Here is a 22,149-nt window from a genome sequence, read left to right on the forward strand (position 1 = left end):
GTGTTTTGCCCACTGTGGGCAGAGGCACAGGGATATGGAAAGCGCATGCACCAGTTACTGGCTTGAAATTGGCGCATGCCCGGGCCCGGCAGTGATGCGCGAACAGCCTATAGGGAAATATGATGCCACAGAGCCACAGGGCTGGCCTGAGCTTACTGAGGGGCGGAGTTAGGCGCGAGTGAGGCGGAGGAACTTGGGCACTTTTAGAAAACTCTCTGCCCCTGGGCACTTGCGACCGCTCATTAGCATATGATAAAAACGACTTTTTGGGCGATTTGAAGCATCAGAAGAACTAACCACGGGTAACATCTGTGTCATGTCTTTGTGCCCCACTGAACAATGTCACCTGTTTGAAACCGGTCAGGTAGGTGACAGACTCCCTTTAATACCCATTTTCCTGCTGACAAAAACCCTTTCATCGTCACTTGGCCTAGGCGCAGCCCTACTGAAGTGAATGGGGCTGAGCCGCCATACCAAGTACAGTGCTGTGAGAAAGCGGCGGTGTTCTGTCGGACCCCAGCGGTCAGATACTGATTACTGATCCAGAGGGATAGGGGATCAGTTTTAAAATCCTGGAAAACATTTTTACTCACTCATTTTTTATTAGAAAATCAGAGCATACAACATCTTCCTGGAAAAGATTTTTAATATGGGGCACAGCAACATGAGATTAGCAGCCCAACGTCATTTAACCATTTAATGATCCTCTCTGATGCCCCCTTTAGTGCACTGCCAGCTGCTTTCTGCTAATTGCACCCTGTCACTAACGTTTTCCTCATAATCCAACCATAAAAAAAAACAAAAATGCATTTTACGTGAATAAGAAGTTGTCGGAATGGAACAAGACACGTGCCGCCTCCCCCTCCATCCACGTAGCAGGAGACGTGGCCTGTACATAAGAAGCAGGCGACAGACACCGCGCAGCGTGCTGACGTCATCAGCCAACTGCATTTCTATCGGCCCATTTGTTTTCCCCCGCTGTGCCTTTAAATGTGACGTCACCCGCTCCCTGCTGGTTTTCTTTTGCGTCGAAACAATATACCTCCTCCCGATTTAAAGGGGAAGTCGTTACTATCCGAGGCCTTCCGGGCCTCCGCATATCCCCGGTCTTTCCTGTTTGGCAGAGACGAGGGCGCGCGAGGTGAGGTGAGAGCGGAGGGGTCTCCATGGTGTGCAGCGGTGAGCTCGGCGCTCTACCACATGGTCCGGGGCCGGGAGAAGTGGATATGGCTGCTCGGCATATGGACTACATGTGATGTGTGCCGCAGAACTAGTGGGGAGGGGGGGGGGGGGAGTGTAGCAGCTGTGCTGGCACCTGTTCACACAGTAGGTAAACCTGATGCGTGTTTAGTGTGGAGATTTGTAGTTTGAATACTGCAGATCCGATGGTAGGTTTCCTCCAAGGAGGCACATCTCCCTTCTAGAGGGGGATTGAAGTCCCCGCTCGGATTTGGGAGCTCTGTTGTGTGAACATGTCACTGATGAGTTTACACAAGTGGGTTTTGCACAGTAAAATCGCCCCAAAATCCAAAGCGAGAGCCGCTGGCGCTACACGTGGACTCCCATGCCGATTGAGCCATGGATCTCGCCCGTTGCGATAAGTGAAAGTCGGCGGCACCAGATACTGCAGGCTGCGGAACGGAAAATCTGCAACCTGCCTCCAATCCAGAACTGATTGGTTTGTTTATTAAAGGGGTTGTCTGGCCACTCGCCTGTCCGTGGTCCTCTGTTCACGGCTCGCAGTACCAGGAAGTGGCCTAGTCCTGTGACCATTGCGGCCGGTCTCGGTGGGCACTCTGTCACAGCAGTGATGTACTCTTTAAGCCACTGTGACCTCTGAAGCCGGTGATTGGCTGCAGCATTCACGGAGCGAAGCTACTTCATGGTCCTGCGGGGAATAGATGGGACCAGGCACAGAGCAGCAGCAGATAGACCTGGGAGGATTGCAGGGGTTGTTGACTCCAAGGCCGGACAGTTCCTTAGCATTGTATTATACTTTGAGGATTTTTAGTGCGTCTTAACGTTGCTTTCGTTTTCCACACAACTTCTTAAAGGGAACCTGTCACCGGGATTTTGTGTATAGAGCTGAGGACATGGGTTGCTAGATGGCCGCTAGAACATCCGCAATGCCCAGTCCCCATAGCTCTGTGTGCTTTTATTGTGTAAAAAAAAAAACAATTTGATACATATGCAAATTAATCCTGTCCCTGACTCCTCTCAGGTTAATTTGCGTATGTATCAAATCATTTTTTTTACACAATAAAAGCACACAGAGCTATGGGGACTGGGTATTTTATTATTTTTTTGCATCCGCAATTTGCAGACTGCAAAACGCATATGGACATGGACCCGTGCATGTAGCCTTATACTGTGTTTGTTTTTATTCTACAGGTTTTTATGAAAGGAGTATTTAACCTTCTTCATCGGGCAGCGAGGACCTTGTGCCAGCTATCCACAAAGAAAACGTTGTGTCCTCTCGCTTTACACCGCTTCACTGATCACTTACCTCATCTTGGTACTTCACATTTAAAATTTGCTATTCAAATATCCAGTTGTCACAACATGGCGGAGCAGCGGTATTGTGTAGAGTATGCCAAGCGAGGGACTGCTGGCTGCAAAAAGTGTAAGGAAAAAATTGGAAAGGGTCTAGTGCGGATTGGAAAAATCGTTCCAAACCCCTTCAGTGAATCGGCTGGAGATATGAAGGAGTGGTACCATATCAAGTGTATGTTTGAGAAACTGGAACGTGCTCGGGCAACTACCAAGAAGATTGATGACCTTACAGAGCTTGAAGGTTGGCAAGAACTGCAGGACCCCGAGAAAGATCTAATCAACCAGCATGTCAAAGGTAATGAGCTCTTTCATTTAAAGGGGTTCTGTCATGAGGACCCAGTGATGGGGAAGCTCCAACTAGACGGACATTTTCCTTGGCATTGGAAATCTAGTTGTCCTTGATGGCCCTTCAGGGATGGATCTGCAATAGCGGGAGCTATTCTTCGTTAGCGGGTTCCTGCATTGGCTGATAGAGGTGGGTCCGAGCGATGGACTCCACTCTGTCAGGCCCATATGATGTCTTCAGTAGGTACATGAGAAAGGATTGCCTTGGTGAAACTTGTCTAGGGCTCTCAGATAATTCCTGCCCATATGGTGCCCAGATGGGAAAAAATTGCTGATATTTCACAAATAGTTGAAGGAAATGCAAGAAGTTAATGTCGCCCTATGTTTGCATGAGCCTTTACTTTATTCTCTAAAGCATATTGATGGGTTCAAGTGACTTGGTACAAAACGTAAAAATCTAGTTTTTGCCCAGAGTGGAGATGCCCATCTCGGGCACCATAGTTTAATTGGGATTTCTAGGACTATGATATTGATCGCCTAGCTTTAGAATATGCCATAAATATCAGATTAGTTGGGGTCCATCTTCCAGCACCCCTATTTATCTGCTGACTGAAGGGGCTACGAGTACTGTGCCACCCTTCTTTGTTTACCAGGCACAGACCCATTTTGTAGGGACTGTGCCTGGCATTGCAGAGAGCAGCACTTCTAAATCTAAGGCACTGTACCTGATAAACGATAAAGACGATATGTTTCTCACCAGACTACCACGGCCCATAAGTCTGCTGATTTTAAAGGGCATCTGTCAGCAGATTTGTACCTACGGACCTGTCGGACCTGTTACATATGCGCTTGGCAGCTGAAGGCATCTGTGTTGGTCCCATGTTCATATGTGTCGGCATTGTTGCGAAAAATGTTGTTTTGATATATGCAAATGAGTCTTTAGCAGCAACAGGGGTGTTGCCGTTGCTCCTAGAGGCTCTGCTCTCTCTGCCACACCCTCTGCACTTTGACAGGCCAGGCAGGCGTGATCACACTTACGCTGTGTGGCTATGTCATTTAAAGTGCTGTGGGTACAGCAGTTGCAGAGAGAGCAGAGCCTCTAGGTGTAATGCCAACGCCTCCGTTGCTCCTAGAGGCTCATTTGCATATATTAAAACATCATTTTTCTCAGCAATGCGGACACATATGAACATGGGACCAACACAGATGCCTTCAGCTGCCAAGCGCACATGTAACGGGTCAGCCAGTGTCATGGGTACAAATCTGCTGACAGAGGTGCTGGGAGTCGGACCCCCCCCCCAGTCTAATGTTGATGGCCTATCCGTAGCCCAAGAAAATAACTAACGTTCCTGTTCTGCCAAGACATGAAAATGTGGGTTTCTTTTTGCAGACCACTGGTATACAGACAGTAACCTAGAATTTCTAGGAGTCTATTAGTCCTAGTATGTGTCTGCTTCTCTAGGAGAGATTGGATGGATTACATTGGTCCATTGGTGGCATGGTTGAATTACACAAGTAGCTTTCTTCCAAGGTGTGCAATATATTGTGTTCCAACAGATTGGACTAATGCTTTGTAACTTTGTCCACAGAGCTTGCTGCCAAAGCGGGGGCTGCAGCAACCCCCCGGAAGAAGACACCATCAAAGGCAAACCAAGCTGCAGGAACACCGGCTACCACTCCTGCCAAAGCACCTGCTGCAAACCCCTCACCCCTGAAGTTTTCAGGCTTTTCAGGTATATCCATTGACTGTTCTGCCTAAATCTGGACAGAATGTGCACCAATTCACAGAATAATAACCACAGACTCTATAATACGCAGAACGCTCATTCATGCTGATTTTACACTAAAAGGCTGTGGCTCCATTCAGCTCCACTTGAGAGAATCTGATTTCTGCTGTGAATTCACCTAAAAATCCACGACAGATTTATCTGGTGCCTATTCTGACCATGCTAATTGCTTACGTTCTGTTAACCTCCTCTTATAAGGCATTTATTATTATTTTTATTAGTTTGTGTCCTCTTAAAGGGTATGTTCACAGTGGGTTATATGTCTAAATCTACAACCCTCATACTCTAGAAGGTTTACACATTGAAGTCTGGCTGCGCGGCAGGCAGAATCCGCTCGGAAATAAGTGGTGTCACTTTTTGGGGGGTTGACCATTGAATGTCAATATCACTAACCCTCGTAAGGATCTGCTGCATACCCACCGTGCACCTGAAGCAGAAATCCAAGAGTACAGCGTCCCATTTCTGTCGCAGAAATGCATATTGGATTTTAATATGACGCATGAGCATACCCTTAGAGTCCTTCCATATCCCCTCTGAAATTGATGTGAGCTGTCATTGCCAGACAGTTGTATGTACAGATCACGTGGACTAACTGTATATTAATAAATATTATAATATTCTAGCTCTCTAAAGCTTGTTTTTTGGGGTGTAGGCCATCATTTGATTTGTGCAGAAACATTGTTGGTCTAACGGTCTTAATCTCTTGGTCTCCAGCTAAGCCAAACCAGTCGTTGCCTGCACCCACTTCTAGCAGCGGCTCAAGTCTTTCCACAGCGCAATGTGATCCCAAGCACAAGGACTGTCTGCTGCGCGAATTCCGCAGGCTATGTGCCATGGTAGCAGAACAGGCAAGCTACAATACCAAGACCCAGATCATCCATGACTTCCTGACAAAAGGAACGGCTGGAGGTATGACTTACAACACTGAGACAGATGAATTGAGCTATTCCTTTTCAAAACATAATTGGACAAAACTGAATATGTGCAGGATGTTTAAAGGGAACCTGTCACATTGAATATGGAGGAGCTGAGCAGAATATTTAGAACTAGAAAAAATACAATTTCTGGGTAAATTGTGTGAAGTGTTCTTGCCTCCACCAGTAGTCTACAACTGGAGTGGCTGGAGTAACTGTGGGAAGGTTGGACTGGGCAGAGTAACTGTTTGGAGTGAATAAAGATAGTAAACATTACACTAACTAATTGATCAAATTTAAAAAGTGCACATGGCAAGCTTGATAGAGTGAGAAATGCATGTCAGCTTTTATTTATTTATATAGCACATTTAATTCCAATGTTGTTGCCCAAAGTGCTTCACAGTTACATTAAAACATACATTTCTAAAAACATTAGCAGCCGATTTGTGTAGGTGGGCTTGAAAATGAGGGAGTGGTGGCAGTTTAGAAATCATGTTCTGATTTTTCAGCTCACACTCTAGCTTTTGTCACTCTGCTGGCTGCTCACACACCTGGGTTCCTATGGCAACTCACTCTACAGCAAAGGCAGAGAAGAGCGGTTAAAAACAAACTGCTCCAACTTGCTCACTTCACTTACAAATCCTACAGCAAAGCGCTTTATATTGTGAGAATCACAAGACTCAGACCTACATTTTGATGCATAGTATGTCTCTAACATATAAAAAATTCAAGCACAGTCGCAGTTTAGAAATTGCCTTTTAAATTTGAGGTGGCTAGAGTGGAGTTTCTATAAATGTCAATGGGCGGCGTGAGTTGCAAACAAATGGTCATATTGTGAAAACTATCAGGACTATGGGTTAGCTGTGGCAGCAGGGATAGCTGAACGTTTTGATATAAGATTTGTGTAGGTGGGCTTGAAAATGAGGGAGTGGTGGCAGTTAAGAAATCATGTCCTGATTTTTCTGCTCACACTCTAGCTTTTGTCAGTTCACACTCTAGTTTAGAAAATTCCACCATTCAGTCCTACGGGACCAATTTCGCCACAAACGCTGATATATTTTGTGAACCATTCGGCTAAACATTCCATAAAGTAATAGCACACCCATCGGGAACAATCCGCAAGTTTCGGTATATATTACGGTCTATGTAGTGTAAAAACTGTGGGAGGAGTTGGGGTGGTAAATTTGGCTATAATACTAAGAATATATAAATGTGAGAGAACAGTTAGTGGTCTTGCCATGCAAGAACACTTAATTATGGGTAAATATTTAGTAAAACTTAGTTTATCCATTGATATCATTGTTCACTCTGGATTTGAAATCAGAGGCGGTCCAGCCTTTTCTCTATATTGTGTATACAGAGCTGTCAATCACGGATAGGACCTCCTCCTGGACTTCAAAGCCCAGAATGAATGACCAGGAATATAAATGAATGAAATACATGTTTTACTGAATCTTCTCCCATAAAACTATATATCGATCTGCTCAGCTCCTCCTGCTCTAACATGTTGCCTGCAGATTAAAGGGTTTCTACCACCCAGAGTTTGAAATTTTTCGCTGACTGATACTAGCAATCTGCTAGTGTCTGCACTACCTAACAGTGCTCTTGTATCTCCTTTGTCTGCTGCCGTTAAGCTTAAAAACATACTTTTATTGATATGCAAGTGACCCTCTAGGTGCTATGGGGGCGTCTTTTCAGCACCTAGAGGCTCCGTCTACTCACTATTTCTGCCACCCACCGCGTCCCTCCAGCCCGCCCCGCTCCTCTTGATTGACAGCCAACCTCGCTCCAGCTCGAATTCCTGCGCCGTGCGCTTCTGTATTCGGCGCAGGAGCGGTCCGACAGTCACTGGGCCTGCGCCGAATACAGAAGCGCACGGCGAAGGCGCGGGAATTCGAGCTGGAGCGAGGTTGGTTGTCAATCAAGAGGAGCGGAGCGCGCTGGAGGGACGCGGTGGGTGGCAGAAATAGTGAGTAGACGGAGCTTCTAGGTGCTGAAAAGACGCCCCCATAGCACCTAGAGGCTCACTTGCATATCAATAAAAGTATGTTTTTAAGCTTAACGGCAGCAGACAAAGGTGATACAAGAGCACTGTTAGGTAGTGCAGACACTAGCAGATCGCTAGTGTCAGTCAGCGAAAAATGTCAAACTCTGGTGGTAGAAACCCTTTAATTCACTTTTCATGGTGACAGAATCCATTTAAATCACGAAGAGGAGCCTGGGAGACTCCCACTGGATAACAGGCTGATAGTTTTGGTAAACTCTTTATCCTAATTCACAAGACCATAGGTTAAAATCCCTCGTAAAATAGCCTTGTAACCTCTGATACGAGTGACTGGTCCTCTCTACTTCCATGTTGCACTGGAGTATTTTATTAAATGGAGTGGTTAACATTTATACAAATTCTTGGTCTGCCTTCAAACAGATGGCTTTCATGGAGATACATACTTAACAGTAAAGCTGTTGTTACCGGGTGTCATCAAGAATGTATACAACCTGAACGATAAGCAGATTGTAAAACTTTTTAGCCGGGTGTTCAACTGCAACCAGGAGGAAATGGTTCGAGATCTTGAACAGGTAATTAAAAAAGTGTAACCTAAAAAGTTTATTAAGTGGTTATGCCATTTCCAGTGAGGATTCTGGTGTACTTTGTTGCCCTAAAAGTGTCATGTATTTGTGATCAGGGAGATGTTTCAGAAACTGTTCGAATCTTCTTTGAGGAAAGCAAAAGTTTCCCACCAGCTGCTAAGAGTCTTTTGACAATCCATGAGGTAGAGGACATGCTGAATCAGCTTTCCAAAATGACCAAGGAAGAGGACCAACAGAAGGTCCTGGAGGACATGGCACACAGGTATATTCAGTTATTTCCTACTTTCGAGAGATTCGTCTATTTTAAAGAGGACCTGTCACCACTTGTGACAGGTCTGTTTAACTAAATAATTGTATTCCACATTAACTAACCATTCTGGAGCCTCTATTCTTATGGCTATATGTTGTGCTGTCCCTCTGTTATTCTTAACTGAATTTAGCACAGGAGGACTCCAGTCAAGGTGTAGAAACATCTCAAGATAATTAAAGGGGTTGTCCAAGTTATATTTATTGATGACCTATCCTCAGGATAGGTCATCAATATCAGATCGGCGGGGGTCAGATACCCGGCACCCCCGCCGATCAGCTGTTTGAAGAGAAGGCGTTCGCCGTGCCTGCGCCGCCTCCTTTTCACGGTTTACCTTCTCACCGTTGCATCTGTAGCGGTGAGCAGGTGTAATTACACCTAACCGTCTCATTCATTTCAATGGTACGGATCGTTCCCATACACTTGTATAGGAGCGATCCGTACCATTGAAATGAATGGGACGGTTAGGTGTAATTACACCTGTTCACCGCTGCAGATGCAACGGCGAGACAGTAAACCGTGAAAAGGAGGCGGCGCAGGCACGGCGAACGCCTTCTCTTCAAACAGCTGATCGGATAGGTCATCAATAAATATAACTTTGACAACCCCTTTTAAGAGAAATGGGAGTCCTTCAGAGCTAAATCTTGGACATTGAGGGCATATTACTAGGATAAATTAAGATTTTTGGCATTCCCATAGAAATGAAGAGAGGATGGCCTTGCATGCACGGTGTGTGTTTCTGCACGTTGTGGGCTCCTTTCTAAGGATAGGTGACTGTCTCTCCTCTGGACCCGCACCTATCAGACATTGGGGCATATCCTAGCCCCTTTAAGCGAGACTGTTTTCTGGGCTAAAAGTTCAAACAAACATGATGTTAAAGAACCAGGACAGGAAGTGGAATGATGGAGTGATGGAGACAGAGGTATACTTGTAGCCAGACAAATGGTCACCCATTTTAATTTTTAAATGATTTTTTGATTTTTTAAGAAACATGACACGAGTTGTTAATATGTAACACAAATGTTGTTGGAAGTGTTCCTTTAAAGTGGATCCATTTAATTATTATTTGTAGGTGCACCAGCAATGACCTTAAGTGCATAATTCGACTTGTCAAGCATGATTTGAAGATGAACTCTGGAGCCAAACATGTGTAAGTGATGATACATATAGAAATTTTCTTATTAAATGTAATTTTTCTAGAGTGCAGTTTGTAAAGTATTAAATTGATATCGGGCTTAAGAGTACCTGTCACCACAAAATGTAGTGCAGCATGTTATAGAGCAGGAGGGGCTGAGCAGATTCATATACAGTTCTTCTGGGAAAAGATTCAGTAAAACTTGTAATTTATACATTTAAATCTTGTACAGCGGGGAGGTGTTATCAGTGATGGCATTCTGTGTATTTTTTACGCCGTTTTTTGCGTTCCGTATATGGAACCATTCATTTCAATGGATCCGCCAAAAAAACGGAAGTTACTCCGTATGCCTTCCGTTCCGTTCAAATATAGAAAATGTCCTATTATTGTCTGCATAACGGACAAGGATAGTACTGTTCTATCAGGGGCCAGCTGTTCAGTTCCGCAAAAAATGGAATGCAAACGGACGTCATCTGTATTTTTTGTGGACCGCAAAATACTGAAAAAGCCATACGGTTGTGTGCAAGAGGCCTAAGGCCTCATGCACACGACCGTATGGCTTTTTCAGTGTTTTGCGGTCCGTTTTTCACGGATCCGTTGTTCCGTTTTTTGTTTCCGTTGTGTTTCTGTTTTTGTTCCGTTCCGTTTTTCCGTATGGCATGTACAGTATACAGTAATTACATAGATAAAATTAGGCTGGGCATAACATTTTCAATAGATGGTTCAGCAAAAAACGAAACGGATGTATTTCCGTATGTGTTCCGTTTTTTTTGCGGACCCATTGACTTGAATGTAGCCAAGCACCGTGATTTGCGGACAAGAATAGGACATGTTCTATCTTTTCACGGTACAGAAATACTGAAACGGAATGCACACGGAGACACTTCAGTTTTTTTTGCTGAACCATTGAAATGAATGGTTCAGTATATGTACCGCATACTGAACTACAAAAACGTCCAGTATACTGAACGCAAAATACTGTCGTGTGCATGAGGCCTAAGTGTGTATACACAGATAGCTGTCAGTCACTGATGGCTGTACACAGGGGAGGTGTTATCAGTGATTGATGGCATTCTCTGTGTAAGGGCTCATGCCACAATACACGCACCCCGCATCACGGATGTGGACCCATTCACTTGAATAGGTCTGCAATCCGGAAGGTCAGTGCAGAACGGAAGCATTGCGGAGTGCTTCCGTGGCGTTTCTGTCCGTGCCTCTGCACTGCAAGAAGTGCATGCACTACTTTTATGCTGTGTGGACTGATCACGGACCCATTCAGATTGTGGTCCCTAATGCACGGAATGGCAGACAAACTGCAGTGTGCATGAGCCCTAAGTGTATGTGTGTGTGTATATAGATAGCTGTACACCGGAGCAATCATAGCTTTAGAAAAAGCAGAGATTACAAGTTTTACTGAATGTTTCCTTACAAAACGATATATTAATCTGCTCCGCTCCTCCTGCTCTAGAACATGCTGCTTGCAGATTGCACTGCATTTTGTGGGGACACATCCCCTTACTTTTAGATGCTTTTACAGCTTTCTTGAAAAGATTGATTTGTTTAGCTAGAAGAGATTTGTCCCTACAATACAGAATTTAGTAAAACGTCTGGGTCAATTCTTAATGGTGGCCCAGAGTTTTGCTAAGGGTATCTGTCACCAGTTTGTTACTCTCAAATAGAGCAACATGTGCAGGTGATCTACTGTAGAGATGTTTTAATAAAACAGCATTTTGCTGTTGGACCTGATGGACTAATCTGCTGAGCAATGCCACAGTAAAGGGACAAAGTATCACTGCGTAACAGATGTATCGTTTTGGGGGAAAAAATGTATGACTATCCCCATAGAAAGCTGCATTTGATGATTACATTTAATGGCGGTTTTTCATTTGACGTGCAGTATTCTAATACTGATGCGGGGTCTGTAGATTGTGTTAGTAGGAAAACAATTTTCTTAGAAAATTGCTAATGGTCTTCATTTTGAATATTTTTTTTTTAATGACTTCTTTAGTGCAAAATATTATATAGACTTAACCAATTTCCATCTTTGTTTCAGTCTTGATGCTCTTGATCCTAATGCATATGATGCCTTCAAAGCCTCTCGTAATTTAGGGGATGTTGTAGAGCGTGTTCTGCGCAACAGGCAGCAAGGCCCCGGAATGAAAAAAACGCTCAGTATTGAAGCTTCACTTATGACACCAGTTCAGCCTATGCTGGTAAGACAATTTCTATGTTTTCTTTGAAGATATGTAGTAGACTTAAAGCGAACCTTTCACCTGCATTTAACTTAATAAACTATCAAAAGTACCTTATAGATCATCCTCATTGTGTTATCACACAGTCTTGTCCCGCTTTTCTGCCATGTATATGCATGAAAAAATCGCCTTATAAAGTACTCTTCTCCAGCTCCACAAGTCACGTTAGAAGTCAAGGGGGTAGCCCTTCCCTCACTCCAGGCTGTAACTCCCCTGCCCTAACCCCGCCTCTATGCAGTCTTATTGACACCCGGCTCATTTGCCGGGACCGCGCTTGTACAGGCGGCGCATGCGCCGTCGGACTCAAGCGTGATCCTGTAATTGAATCGCACATAGGGGACAAATTGAATGATTTTAAGGGTTTAGTAAGAATTAATATAACATTTGAAGATGGCCACTAAGGTGATACTAATCACCTTTATCAAAATATGGAGAGAAAAAAAATGACAGGCCTCTTTCACACTTGGGTGTGCGGCCCGTTGCCGCAATACACGGGCGCCGTTCCGTGGGCATTCCGCATCACAGATGCAGACCCATTCACTTGAATGTGTCTGCAAATCCGGAGATACGGAAGCACTACGGAGTGCTTCCGTGGGGTTTCGTCCCGTATTTCCGTTCCACAGAAAGATAGAACATGTCCTATCTTTTTGCGCAACGGCCGGATAGCGGCTGCCCCACGGACTGTGCTCGTGCATTGCAGCCCGCATTTTGCGGCCCGCAGCACGACCACGGGCCGCACACACCAGTGTGAAAGAGGCCTTATACTTTAAAGAGGTTGTCTCACTTGAACAAATGGCATTTATCATGTAGATGTAGTTAATACAAGACACTTACTAATGTATTGTGATTGTCCATATTGCCTCCTTTCATAGATCCAAAGTCAATTTGTTTAAAAAAACAAACAAAAAACTTTGTAATGCTGTTTCTGTACAGCATCAAACATATATGGGCTTCGTGTAGGAAAACTTTGTCTTGGCCGAAGTTGCGCAAGACTTTGATAAATGACTTCAGTATTCCTATCTGTGGATTTAAAATGGGACTATGAAGTCTGCTTCGGTAATGGTGGGTACCTCTTAAAATGTTTTTAAATACACAGATGGGAGGAAGTATTGCTGCACGGAGCCCATACATTTTAATGCTGTACGGAAACAGCATTACAAACTAAGGTAGGTGTGTGTGTGTGTGTGTGTGTGTGTGTGGTTGTGTGTTTTTTTTATTTTTATTTATTTTACAAATCGTATAATGCAATAGAAAAATTAATCCAAACAGTAAAGGAGGCAATATGGACAATCACAATAGGTTAGTAAGTGTCTTGTATTAACTTTATCTACATGATAAATGCCACTTACTGAAGTGAGAAAACCGTTTTAAAGGGAATGTCATCAGACAATGGCCTGTTGGTTAAATCATTTTGCGGAACAGGTGCGGACCCATTCATTTTCAAAGCGGCCGGACTGTGTTGTCCGGATCCGCACTTCCGTTCCGCAAAAAAAAGTACATGTCCTATTTTTGTTCTCAATTGCGGACAAGAAAAGGCATTTTCTATGAGAGTGCCAGCGATATGCGGACTGCAAAATGCGGAACGCACCTTGCCGGTGTCCGCGTTTTGCGGATCCCCAAATCACATACAGACGTGTGAATGGACCTTGAAGGGAGTAAAACATGTGGAGAAAATCCACACCACGCTGGCTGATTGACATGTTACATCCCCTCACGCACACATTTTCTGCCACATATGGATGATGTAGTTTGTCTCTGAACAAATATCGGATTCCTCCGGCTCTCTTGACACTAAGTTGCTGTGTAGATCTTGCATGCTTCACAAACCATGAATGATAATGGCAGATGTTCAGATATAGCTTTCTCCAGCTAACTGTTCTAGAATTAAAAACCCTTCAAGATGAATTAGATTGCTTACGCTGTCTCCTTAAACCTTCTAGGCTGAAGCTTGCAAATCTATAGAATATGCCATGAAGAAATGTCCCAATGGAATGTATGCAGAAATAAAGTATGACGGGGAACGAGTCCAAGTGCACAAAAACGGCGATCACTTTAGTTACTTCAGCCGTAGTCTCAAGCCTGTTCTTCCTCATAAGGTAATCCAGCTTCTTTGTAAGGCTTTCTTTGGGAACAAGTTTTGTTCATCAGTGGACCTCAGTTATTATTTTTTTGGTTATAGGTTGCTCATTTCAAAGATTACATTCCAAAAGCATTTCCAGGTGGTAACAGCATGATCCTGGACGCTGAAGTGCTGCTCATCGACACCAACACCGGAAAGCCACTTCCATTCGGAACGTTGGGCGTTCATAAGGTATAATGTTGCCTTTTAGCTTTCATCACTATAGTTTACTATTTCCCAAAATCCATGTCTATTATTGCATGTGAGTTGGCTAGACTACACTACATGGAGGCTTCTTTCCTCCGGCAGAATCACTCGGACATGGAGGAGTTGTCATTATGATCTGGATCAATGAATGAACAGCAATAGTGCATTAGTGCAATGTAACATATTTATAGGTGCCTAACTACATTTGGTCGTAGTCATTTTCCATTATGTGTTTGTTTTTTTCCATACTTTCAAATTTTTTACTTGTCTATTTTTGCTTTCTAGAAAGCTGCCTTTCAGGACGCCAATGTTTGCCTCTTTGTCTTTGACTGCATATACTTTAATGGCGTTAGTTTGATGGATAGGTGAGTGGTAAATGACCTGCATCATGTGATCATTTATTTTTAATGTATCGTCCTCTAATGATCCTATGTTATTATCGCAGGCCACTTGACGAGCGCAGAAAGTTTATGCGAGACAACATGATAGAGATCCCTAACCATATTCTGTTCTCCGAGATGAAGCATGTTACAGTGAGTGTATTGGCAGTATATTCCACTCAGACTTTGTTGCTATGTGACGTGTCTTACTGTCGGTGTAAGTTTGTGAGATATATGGTTACACTTGTATACGTTCTTTTTCCTAGAAAGCGGCAGATCTCGCTGATATGATAACCAGAGTTATTAGGGAAGGTTTAGAAGGCCTTGTACTTAAAGACTTGAAGGTATGTACTTCTGAGCTCTGTGTGTGGTTTGTGTGTACCGTATTTCTTCCTCTCTGCAGCATTTGGTATATGTTTGATATCTGAAAATATCAATTAGAAGCTGAATAGATAATCTACGAAGTGTAAGGTAGTCTTGGAAGAAATCCTAATCTTTAATATTCTTTCATTTTGTAGTCCATCTATGAGCCTGGGAAGCGCCATTGGCTAAAAGTGAAAAAGGATTATTTGAATGAAGGAGCCATGGCAGATACTGCTGATCTTGCAGTTTTAGGAGCATTCTACGGAAAGGGAGCAAATGGTTAGTGAACCAATAAACTATTCTCTCCTTCAGGCTGTTAACATTGCCTTCCCAGTTTAACATGTATGCTTTAATTCACTGTAGGTGGCTTAATGTCCATATTTCTAATGGGATGCTATGACCCTGAAATGGGTAAGTGGTGTACTGTAACCAAGTGCTCCAGCGGCTATGATGATGCCACCCTTGCACGTTTACAAAAAGAACTGGACATGGTGAAGATCAGTAAGGTTGGATATTCTTGATTTGGAAATAAAAATGAATATCTTAACACTCTGCATGATGGTTTAGGGGATCTTACTTTGTACTTAATTTGTAGGACCCCAAAAAAATCCCGTCTTGGCTGCAGATCAACAAGAACTATTACCCAGACTTCATTATACGAGACCCGGAGGTAATGTCCTCCTGTACCATTGTTGATTCCATCTACCAGCTTAATAAAATGTCCTTGACAGTGCCGCGCACATGTTATCCATTGTTAGCCTTCTGATGCTATAGGGGGTTTTCCCAAAATCTTTTTGGTTGGGGTTCATATTTTAGTTTTCATTTGACTTTGATTACTTTTATTGTGGGTTGTGTTTTTTTTTTTTTTCTTTTTTTTTTACATCCTCTGCTGATAAATTTGTGACTGCTCAGGGTGCAGGGATTATTACAGTTCAGTTATCGACACACCTTTTCAATGAGCTGTGTAATCATTACACAACCAGGACAGATCTACATCCTCTGTAGATATTTCCATAAGAAGGTTACAGACAGAGATCCCTAAATCCTTGACTAATTGGCTAGAAAACTGCGTAACTGTCAGTTTATATAATGTTATTTTACCTATTCTATATCCATTTTACAGAAAGCTCCTATCTGGGAAATTACTGGTGCAGAGTTTTCCAAGGCAGAGGCTCATACCGCTGGTGGCATATCCATTCGCTTTCCACGCTGCACCCGGTTCAGAGATGACAAGCATTGGATGTCTGCCACTACACTACAACAATTAAAGGTTTGTTCAGAAGAAAATCTTCAAGGCTGGATTCACATGCAGAGTTTTGTTCAGGTTTTTGGGGCAATTTGTACCTGTGTTTATATTATTATTATATTTTTTTGTGTGTGCTTACTATGAAAACTGCAGTAAATTCTGATTCCAGTGGTGCCTCCAGTTGCAGTATTAACATTGTAACTTGAGACCTTAATGCTGATGGAAAACTAGTAATCAGTTCCAAAGTCCCAAAAATGATAGATATCTAATACAAATGAAGCTGAGTTCACACTTCAGTTATTTGGTCAATTATTTCCATCAGTTATTGTAAGCCAAAACCAGTAGCGAAGCCTCCACAGAGATCCGGTATAATGGAAGGATCGGCACCTGTTCTGTGTTTTTAATCCACACCTGGTTTTGGCTCACAATAACTGATGAAAATAACTGACCAAATAACTGAAGTGTGAACTTATCCTTAGGGTCCATTCAGATGTCCATGGTGCATTGCGGATCCGCAATACACCCGGTCGGGACCCCCATAGAACTTCCTATTCTTGTCCGCAATTGCGGACAAGAATAGGACATGTTCTATTTTTTTTTTTTTTCCAGAGCCGCGGACCGTAAGATCAGGGGTGCGCTTCAGAAATGCGGAGAGCACATGGGGTGCTCTCCGCATCCATTCCTTCTACATAGAGAATGAATGGGTCTGCACCCGTTCCGCAATTTGCGGAAAGGATGCAGACCCATTATACGGACATGTGAATGGAGCCTTAAAAAGGTTTTCAGAGATTCTGATATTGAGGACTTCTTCTTGGGGTCCATTCACAAGTCCGTATCCGCACTTCCAATTTTCATTGGGGCCGCATCCGCACTTCCATTCTGCGGCCCTGCAAAAAATAGAACATGTCCTATTCTTGTCCACAGCCACGGACAAGAAAAGGCGTTTCTATCATGGTGCTGGCCATGTGCGGTCCACAAAATGCGGAACGCACATGGCCAGTGTACGTATTTTGCAGATCCGCAATTTGCGGACCACAAAACTGTTGCGGCCGTGTGAATGGACCCTTAGGATAGGTCATCGGGGTCAGTCACCCGGGACACCTGCCGATCAGCTGTTTGTGGAGGGCAAGGCACTTCTGTGAGTGCCATGCCCTCCTCGCAGCTTACTAACTTCCAAGCACAACACCGTCCATTACATTGCAGCCATTCTTTGTATTGCAGCTCAGCCCCATACACTTGAATGGGACTGAGCAACGCCTAGGTCACGTGACTAGTGAACGTGGTGTCGCTGGCCTAGGAAGAGGCTGCGGTGCTCATCAGAGCACCACAGCCTCTTTAAACAGCTAATCAGTGGGGGTACTGGGAGTCGGGCCCTGCTGATCTGATTATTGATGGCTTATCCAGAGGATAAGCCATCAGAATCTCAGAAAACCCCTTTTAGCCTTTGTATAGAAAAATCTGAAATTGCTGCTGGAAGGTGTAAATCGGGACTGCTGTTTTAATATCCTCCCTGAACCCTAGTGTAGTATAAAGTAGACAGTAGTTATGAAATGCCCATGTCCCTGATATTGCAGTTTTTGTCAAGCTCCAAAAATCTAAAGCCGCATTCACATTAGTTTTTTGTTGTATAAAGCCACATTAACGCTATGTGTCCTGAGGCATTCTCCTAATGTAGATTACACATTGGCTTAGGTTTGATGCTTAACTAGGTAAACCATGTCTAATATTGGAGCTTCACTATAACAAAGTAGTTAGTTTCCTCTCTTAGGCTATATGCACCAAGTGTGTGTTAGGTGCCGAAAATCTGCAGCATAATGCAATACCAACAAAGTGAAAGATTTTCCAAATCTCGGGTACACAGTTCGCACTTTATACGCGTGGTAATTGACCTGTGGTGTGGCTTTTAAAATCCGCAGCATGTCAGTTGTTTTGTGCAGTTCCGGAGCCGATGTGTTGTGGTTTCCCCATAGATTTCAATGGGGTTATTAAAATCCGCACCAAAAGACTTACAAAATCTGCAATAAATAGTGCAGACTTGTGTGCGTCTCTTATCACGTTTTTCATGCTGTTTTCGTGCAGATTTTCTGCACACAAATCCGCACAGTGTGCAGGTACTCCTAGGGCCCTTTCACATGCCGGAATTTGACGCTGTCAATCTGCAAGAAAACTGCTATGGTTTCTGGTGAGGTTGTTGACTTTGGCTGCCACAGAACTGCTCGTGGCTTGGCTCCATTGAATGTCCACACACCGCGCCAAGAAGGGATGTCCTTTCTTTGCGCAGCTGCTGCTTTTAACCGCTGGCCCACAAACTGCAGCAATACCTCCCATTGAAAACAATCGGAGGCAGACACCACACGGCCGGTGCCAGAATTGTGACTCCGTATCTGCACCATAATTCCGCCGGCTGTGTGATCAGGCCCTTAGAGGTCTCTGTATTAGGTGACAATCCATTATCCATGCAGGTCGCTATATCACTATGTAATAATGGTTGTATAATCCTGCCTTCTAGGAGCTTTACCGGCTCTCTAAGGAGAAATCTGATTTTACGGTTACTGTCGCATCCTCTCAAGATGAAGAAGGCTCATCCGAAACCAGTAGTCGTGAAACTGAAGGAAGTTCAAGACCATCAACACCAAGTGGGTCACTGAAGGGTCCTAAAACTTCAACCTCAAAGTCACCTGGGAAAAACAAAAGAAGTGACAGTAAGACTTTCCCTTTAAATAAGATCTATTTATTCTTCTGCAGTGGTTGTAGTGTAAAGGTAAATAGTTACAAGAATAAAAAAAAAATTATTTTAAAAATTTTTTTTTTTCCTTTCTGTGTTTCAAGGTGGTAAATCTCCAAAGACAAAGAAAAGTGAAGACCTGCCGAAGGCAGAGAAGAGAAAGACTGTGTCTCCTGTCGTATCCCAGAGTAAGAAGGTGAGCTGGTATCCACGATTTGTGCAAATGCATGTTTTAGTAGAAAGATTTTTGCCACTATTTCCTAAACTTTCCTTTTTGGAAAAATCACTTGTGCATTATGTGGTTGTTCACTTTTTATTAGTAGAAAAAGAAGGAAGTAGAAGCTGTTTTGGTGACCTCTCCAGTACTACTGTTAGATCTGAGAACCAGAAGTGTAGCTGTTGAGACCTTTTAACCTATAGTTGTCGCCCATGCCAATGACACAAAGGGGTGGGCCTGTGTTCCCCTGTTCGAATGGAACGGAACTGTGGAGTAGATGTTCAGAAAATATAAAGATGGGAAGGTCTAGTGTATTAATATATTTTTCTCTGCAGGCTAAAATGTCAAATTCTAACCAAAGCAATGGACACAATGTGGTACAGGCTTCGTCCACGTCCAAAGTAAGTATCCATCATGACTATTCCTAGCATTCTCATGCATTGAACTAGAAGACTAAGTCAGAAAACACTGCGTTATAGCTATAACCCAATAAAACGACTCTCCTTGCCCTTCAGTGTACCTCCATTAATTTAGTAGGTAAGATCATTGTCTCTCTGCATAATTTTTTGGAAAACATGTCCACATTTTGCAGTCTAAGAAGAATTGTTCCGTTTGCTAACATTGATTCAGAGTTAGTCTATTCAAGAGTCTTCACCTATTTGTCTCTCCATCACAAAATGATTGTATTTTTAGACTCTTCTAGATATATTCACTGGCGTGAAGCTTTATCTCCCATCTTCACTTGAGGAATTTGCAAAACTGCGTCGTTACTTCGTTGCCTATGATGGTGATCTAGTCCCGGAATTTGACATCCCTTCTGCTACACATGTGATGGGTGATGCTTCTGAGTGTGCTGAAGATGCCAAGCGTGTTACACCGTGTTGGATATGGGAATGCATACGACGTCGTAGACTTGTTGCACCATGCTAATAAATGCCCTTTTAGCCAGGACAGCCCTTATGGGCTTGTTTCAAATCCTGAGGTTTACAGAACATGTTAAAGTAGAACTCCTGAACTACCAGTTCAAGACCTTGTGTACTGAATGCGCTAGCTGGTAATGCAGCGGTGTCTTCTCCAGCAATGAAGGTTTCGTCGCACATTCATAACTACAGTTACTAAGTGTGCCCAGTTCTGGAACACCTTGATCCAGGTTCACAGCTCGATGTACCCAAAATGTCTTGGGTAAGACCATCACTTCTGGATCCTTGCAGCGCTGTTCTGTAGTGTATAAATATATAACTCATTTCCCTGGTCATTTTTGCTTTATACTCTGCTCCCAAAAATAATTTTATTTTTCAGTGTAAATAGATGTATAAGAACACTATTGCTTTTGCATAATTAGGTGTATGCAAATGAGTGTTCTGACTATGGGAGGAAATAGTACTATGTGAACTTTTTAATGTTGCCACATTTCCAGGCTCAGTGCTAGTACAAGTGGCCTATTTCATCTAGGCGACCACCTAAACACTGGAGCAGGCATCTGTTTTATATATGTGCCATTTTACTAGCTGTACAGCTAAGTCCTACAAAGTGATGTGGTGTTATAGAGCATATGTGTATGGATGCATTAAAGACTGGATTTTCAGATGCACGTTTTCTTCACTAATGAAAACAGCCATTCCAGTGCTAGACCTCATAGTCCAGTACAGCAATTTCTAATGGACTGTTACAAAGCTTATAGACACACAATATGTGTATAGATGGGTCATCTGGGATTGGCAAGCCTTGATGCGTGAAACTAGGGCTCTAGTACCACATACTATCGCTGGAACCACACAGTAACAGTTTGGCGTTGTCTGATATGGACCAGTTGTACAGATGTCTCGTTCTTGTCATTTTGTAGTTGATTTTGGGGACAAGAATACAAGGTTAGTTAGTATAACTAAAGGCAACTCCCTGGTTTACTTAGAGGGTTTCAGATTTTATGTAAAAGATTCTTAATCACTGTATACATGAAACTTTAATATACTTTGTTTAACACTTCACTGTTTTTCAAGATACTAGTTTGCTCTCAGTGAATAAGAGTATTTTATTTTTTTTAACATTCACAATCTGAAAACACCCTAGCCACGTCAACCTTCTCTCAGGAGTTGTGTCCAGTAGAGACAATGATCTGTGATTTCAGACTGAGAAGATTTGGTGGGAGGGGATATACTGTGCCTGGCCTCCAGCTGAACAGGACCTTATGTGGGCTGAGTTTGAGATGGGGGTTATTTAAACACGGCCTCCAACACTCTGATTGTGGGAACTCTATACACTTACTACTTCCTTAAAGGGGTTGTCCGGGTTTAGAAAAATAAATAAAATTTCTGCCTTCTAAAAATAGCACCACACCTCTCCATTGGTTCTGTGCAGCTTTGTAGCAAAGCCAGTCATTTCAATGGAGCAACCTATGAACAGCCGTGTTCTGATCCTGAAGACCACCTTCAACACACCAACACTCGACAAAAAGTGTGCTATGGTGATTGCTCAGGCACAGCTATGACCATACAGTAGGAGCTTTTAGGTAATTGACACTCGGCTCTCATTCTGGCCATTTAACCCCTTAGATGGCAGTCAGTAGATGTGACTAGGTTGCTCTGTATGGAAGCCTCTTAGGTGCTGCAGGACATAAGTAGTACAGTATGGTATGTAGGCAATCAAAGGATCACATGTTCACGTCTTTTTTTTTTTTTTTTTTAACCCTACAAAGGTACTTAAAGTGTAAAAAAAAATTACTTGAAAAACAAACACCGTTTTACCAATAAAATATACTTTATTATGGGGAAAAACACTGGTGGCATTGCTGTTTTTATTCCTCCCATCACAGAAAAAGTTAATAAAATTTTAAATATTTTATATGTACTGGTGGTGCTAAAAATTACATTGAAAGTTGAAAATTATGGCTTTTGGAATGAATAGATGAAAAACAAAAAAAAAAATAATATATATATTTTCCCTTTCATCCTCCATGACTGCATACCATGAGAGATGACCCACCTCCAACCAGGTAGGGACAGGAAGTATAAATTTGACTCTACTTTGGCTCCTCCTCAGTGTCTTCCTGTCCCTCCAGGTAGGAGATAGTATT

At 43.1% G+C, this 22,149-nt stretch overlaps 1 protein-coding gene across 2 annotated transcripts; it reads left to right on the forward strand.

Annotated features, from left to right (window-relative positions):
* Positions 1-997: 997 nt before the first annotated feature.
* Positions 998-21,912, forward strand: LIG3 (DNA ligase 3). Of its 2 annotated transcripts, none has more exons than XM_040424796.1 (21): positions 998-1,146; positions 2,392-2,848; positions 4,428-4,571; positions 5,340-5,534; positions 7,965-8,116; positions 8,224-8,390; positions 9,508-9,585; positions 11,624-11,783; positions 13,763-13,918; positions 14,002-14,133; positions 14,434-14,513; positions 14,594-14,681; positions 14,795-14,872; positions 15,047-15,170; positions 15,255-15,397; positions 15,487-15,561; positions 16,015-16,161; positions 18,647-18,839; positions 18,967-19,058; positions 19,415-19,480; positions 19,773-21,912. In XM_040424796.1, exons 2-21 carry the CDS (start codon positions 2,398-2,400, stop codon positions 20,007-20,009), a joined length of 2,958 nt encoding a protein of 985 aa, XP_040280730.1. In that variant the 5' UTR covers positions 998-1,146; positions 2,392-2,397; the 3' UTR covers positions 20,010-21,912. The 2 variants fall into 2 exon arrangements, with proteins under 2 accessions (XP_040280730.1, XP_040280731.1); XM_040424797.1 differs by having other exon boundaries at positions 1,003-1,141.
* Positions 21,913-22,149: the final 237 nt, after the last annotated feature.

The sequence above is a fragment of the Bufo bufo genome, chromosome 3, assembly GCF_905171765.1.
Source record: "Bufo bufo chromosome 3, aBufBuf1.1, whole genome shotgun sequence".
Classification (NCBI taxonomy): Eukaryota; Metazoa; Chordata; class Amphibia; order Anura; family Bufonidae; genus Bufo; species Bufo bufo.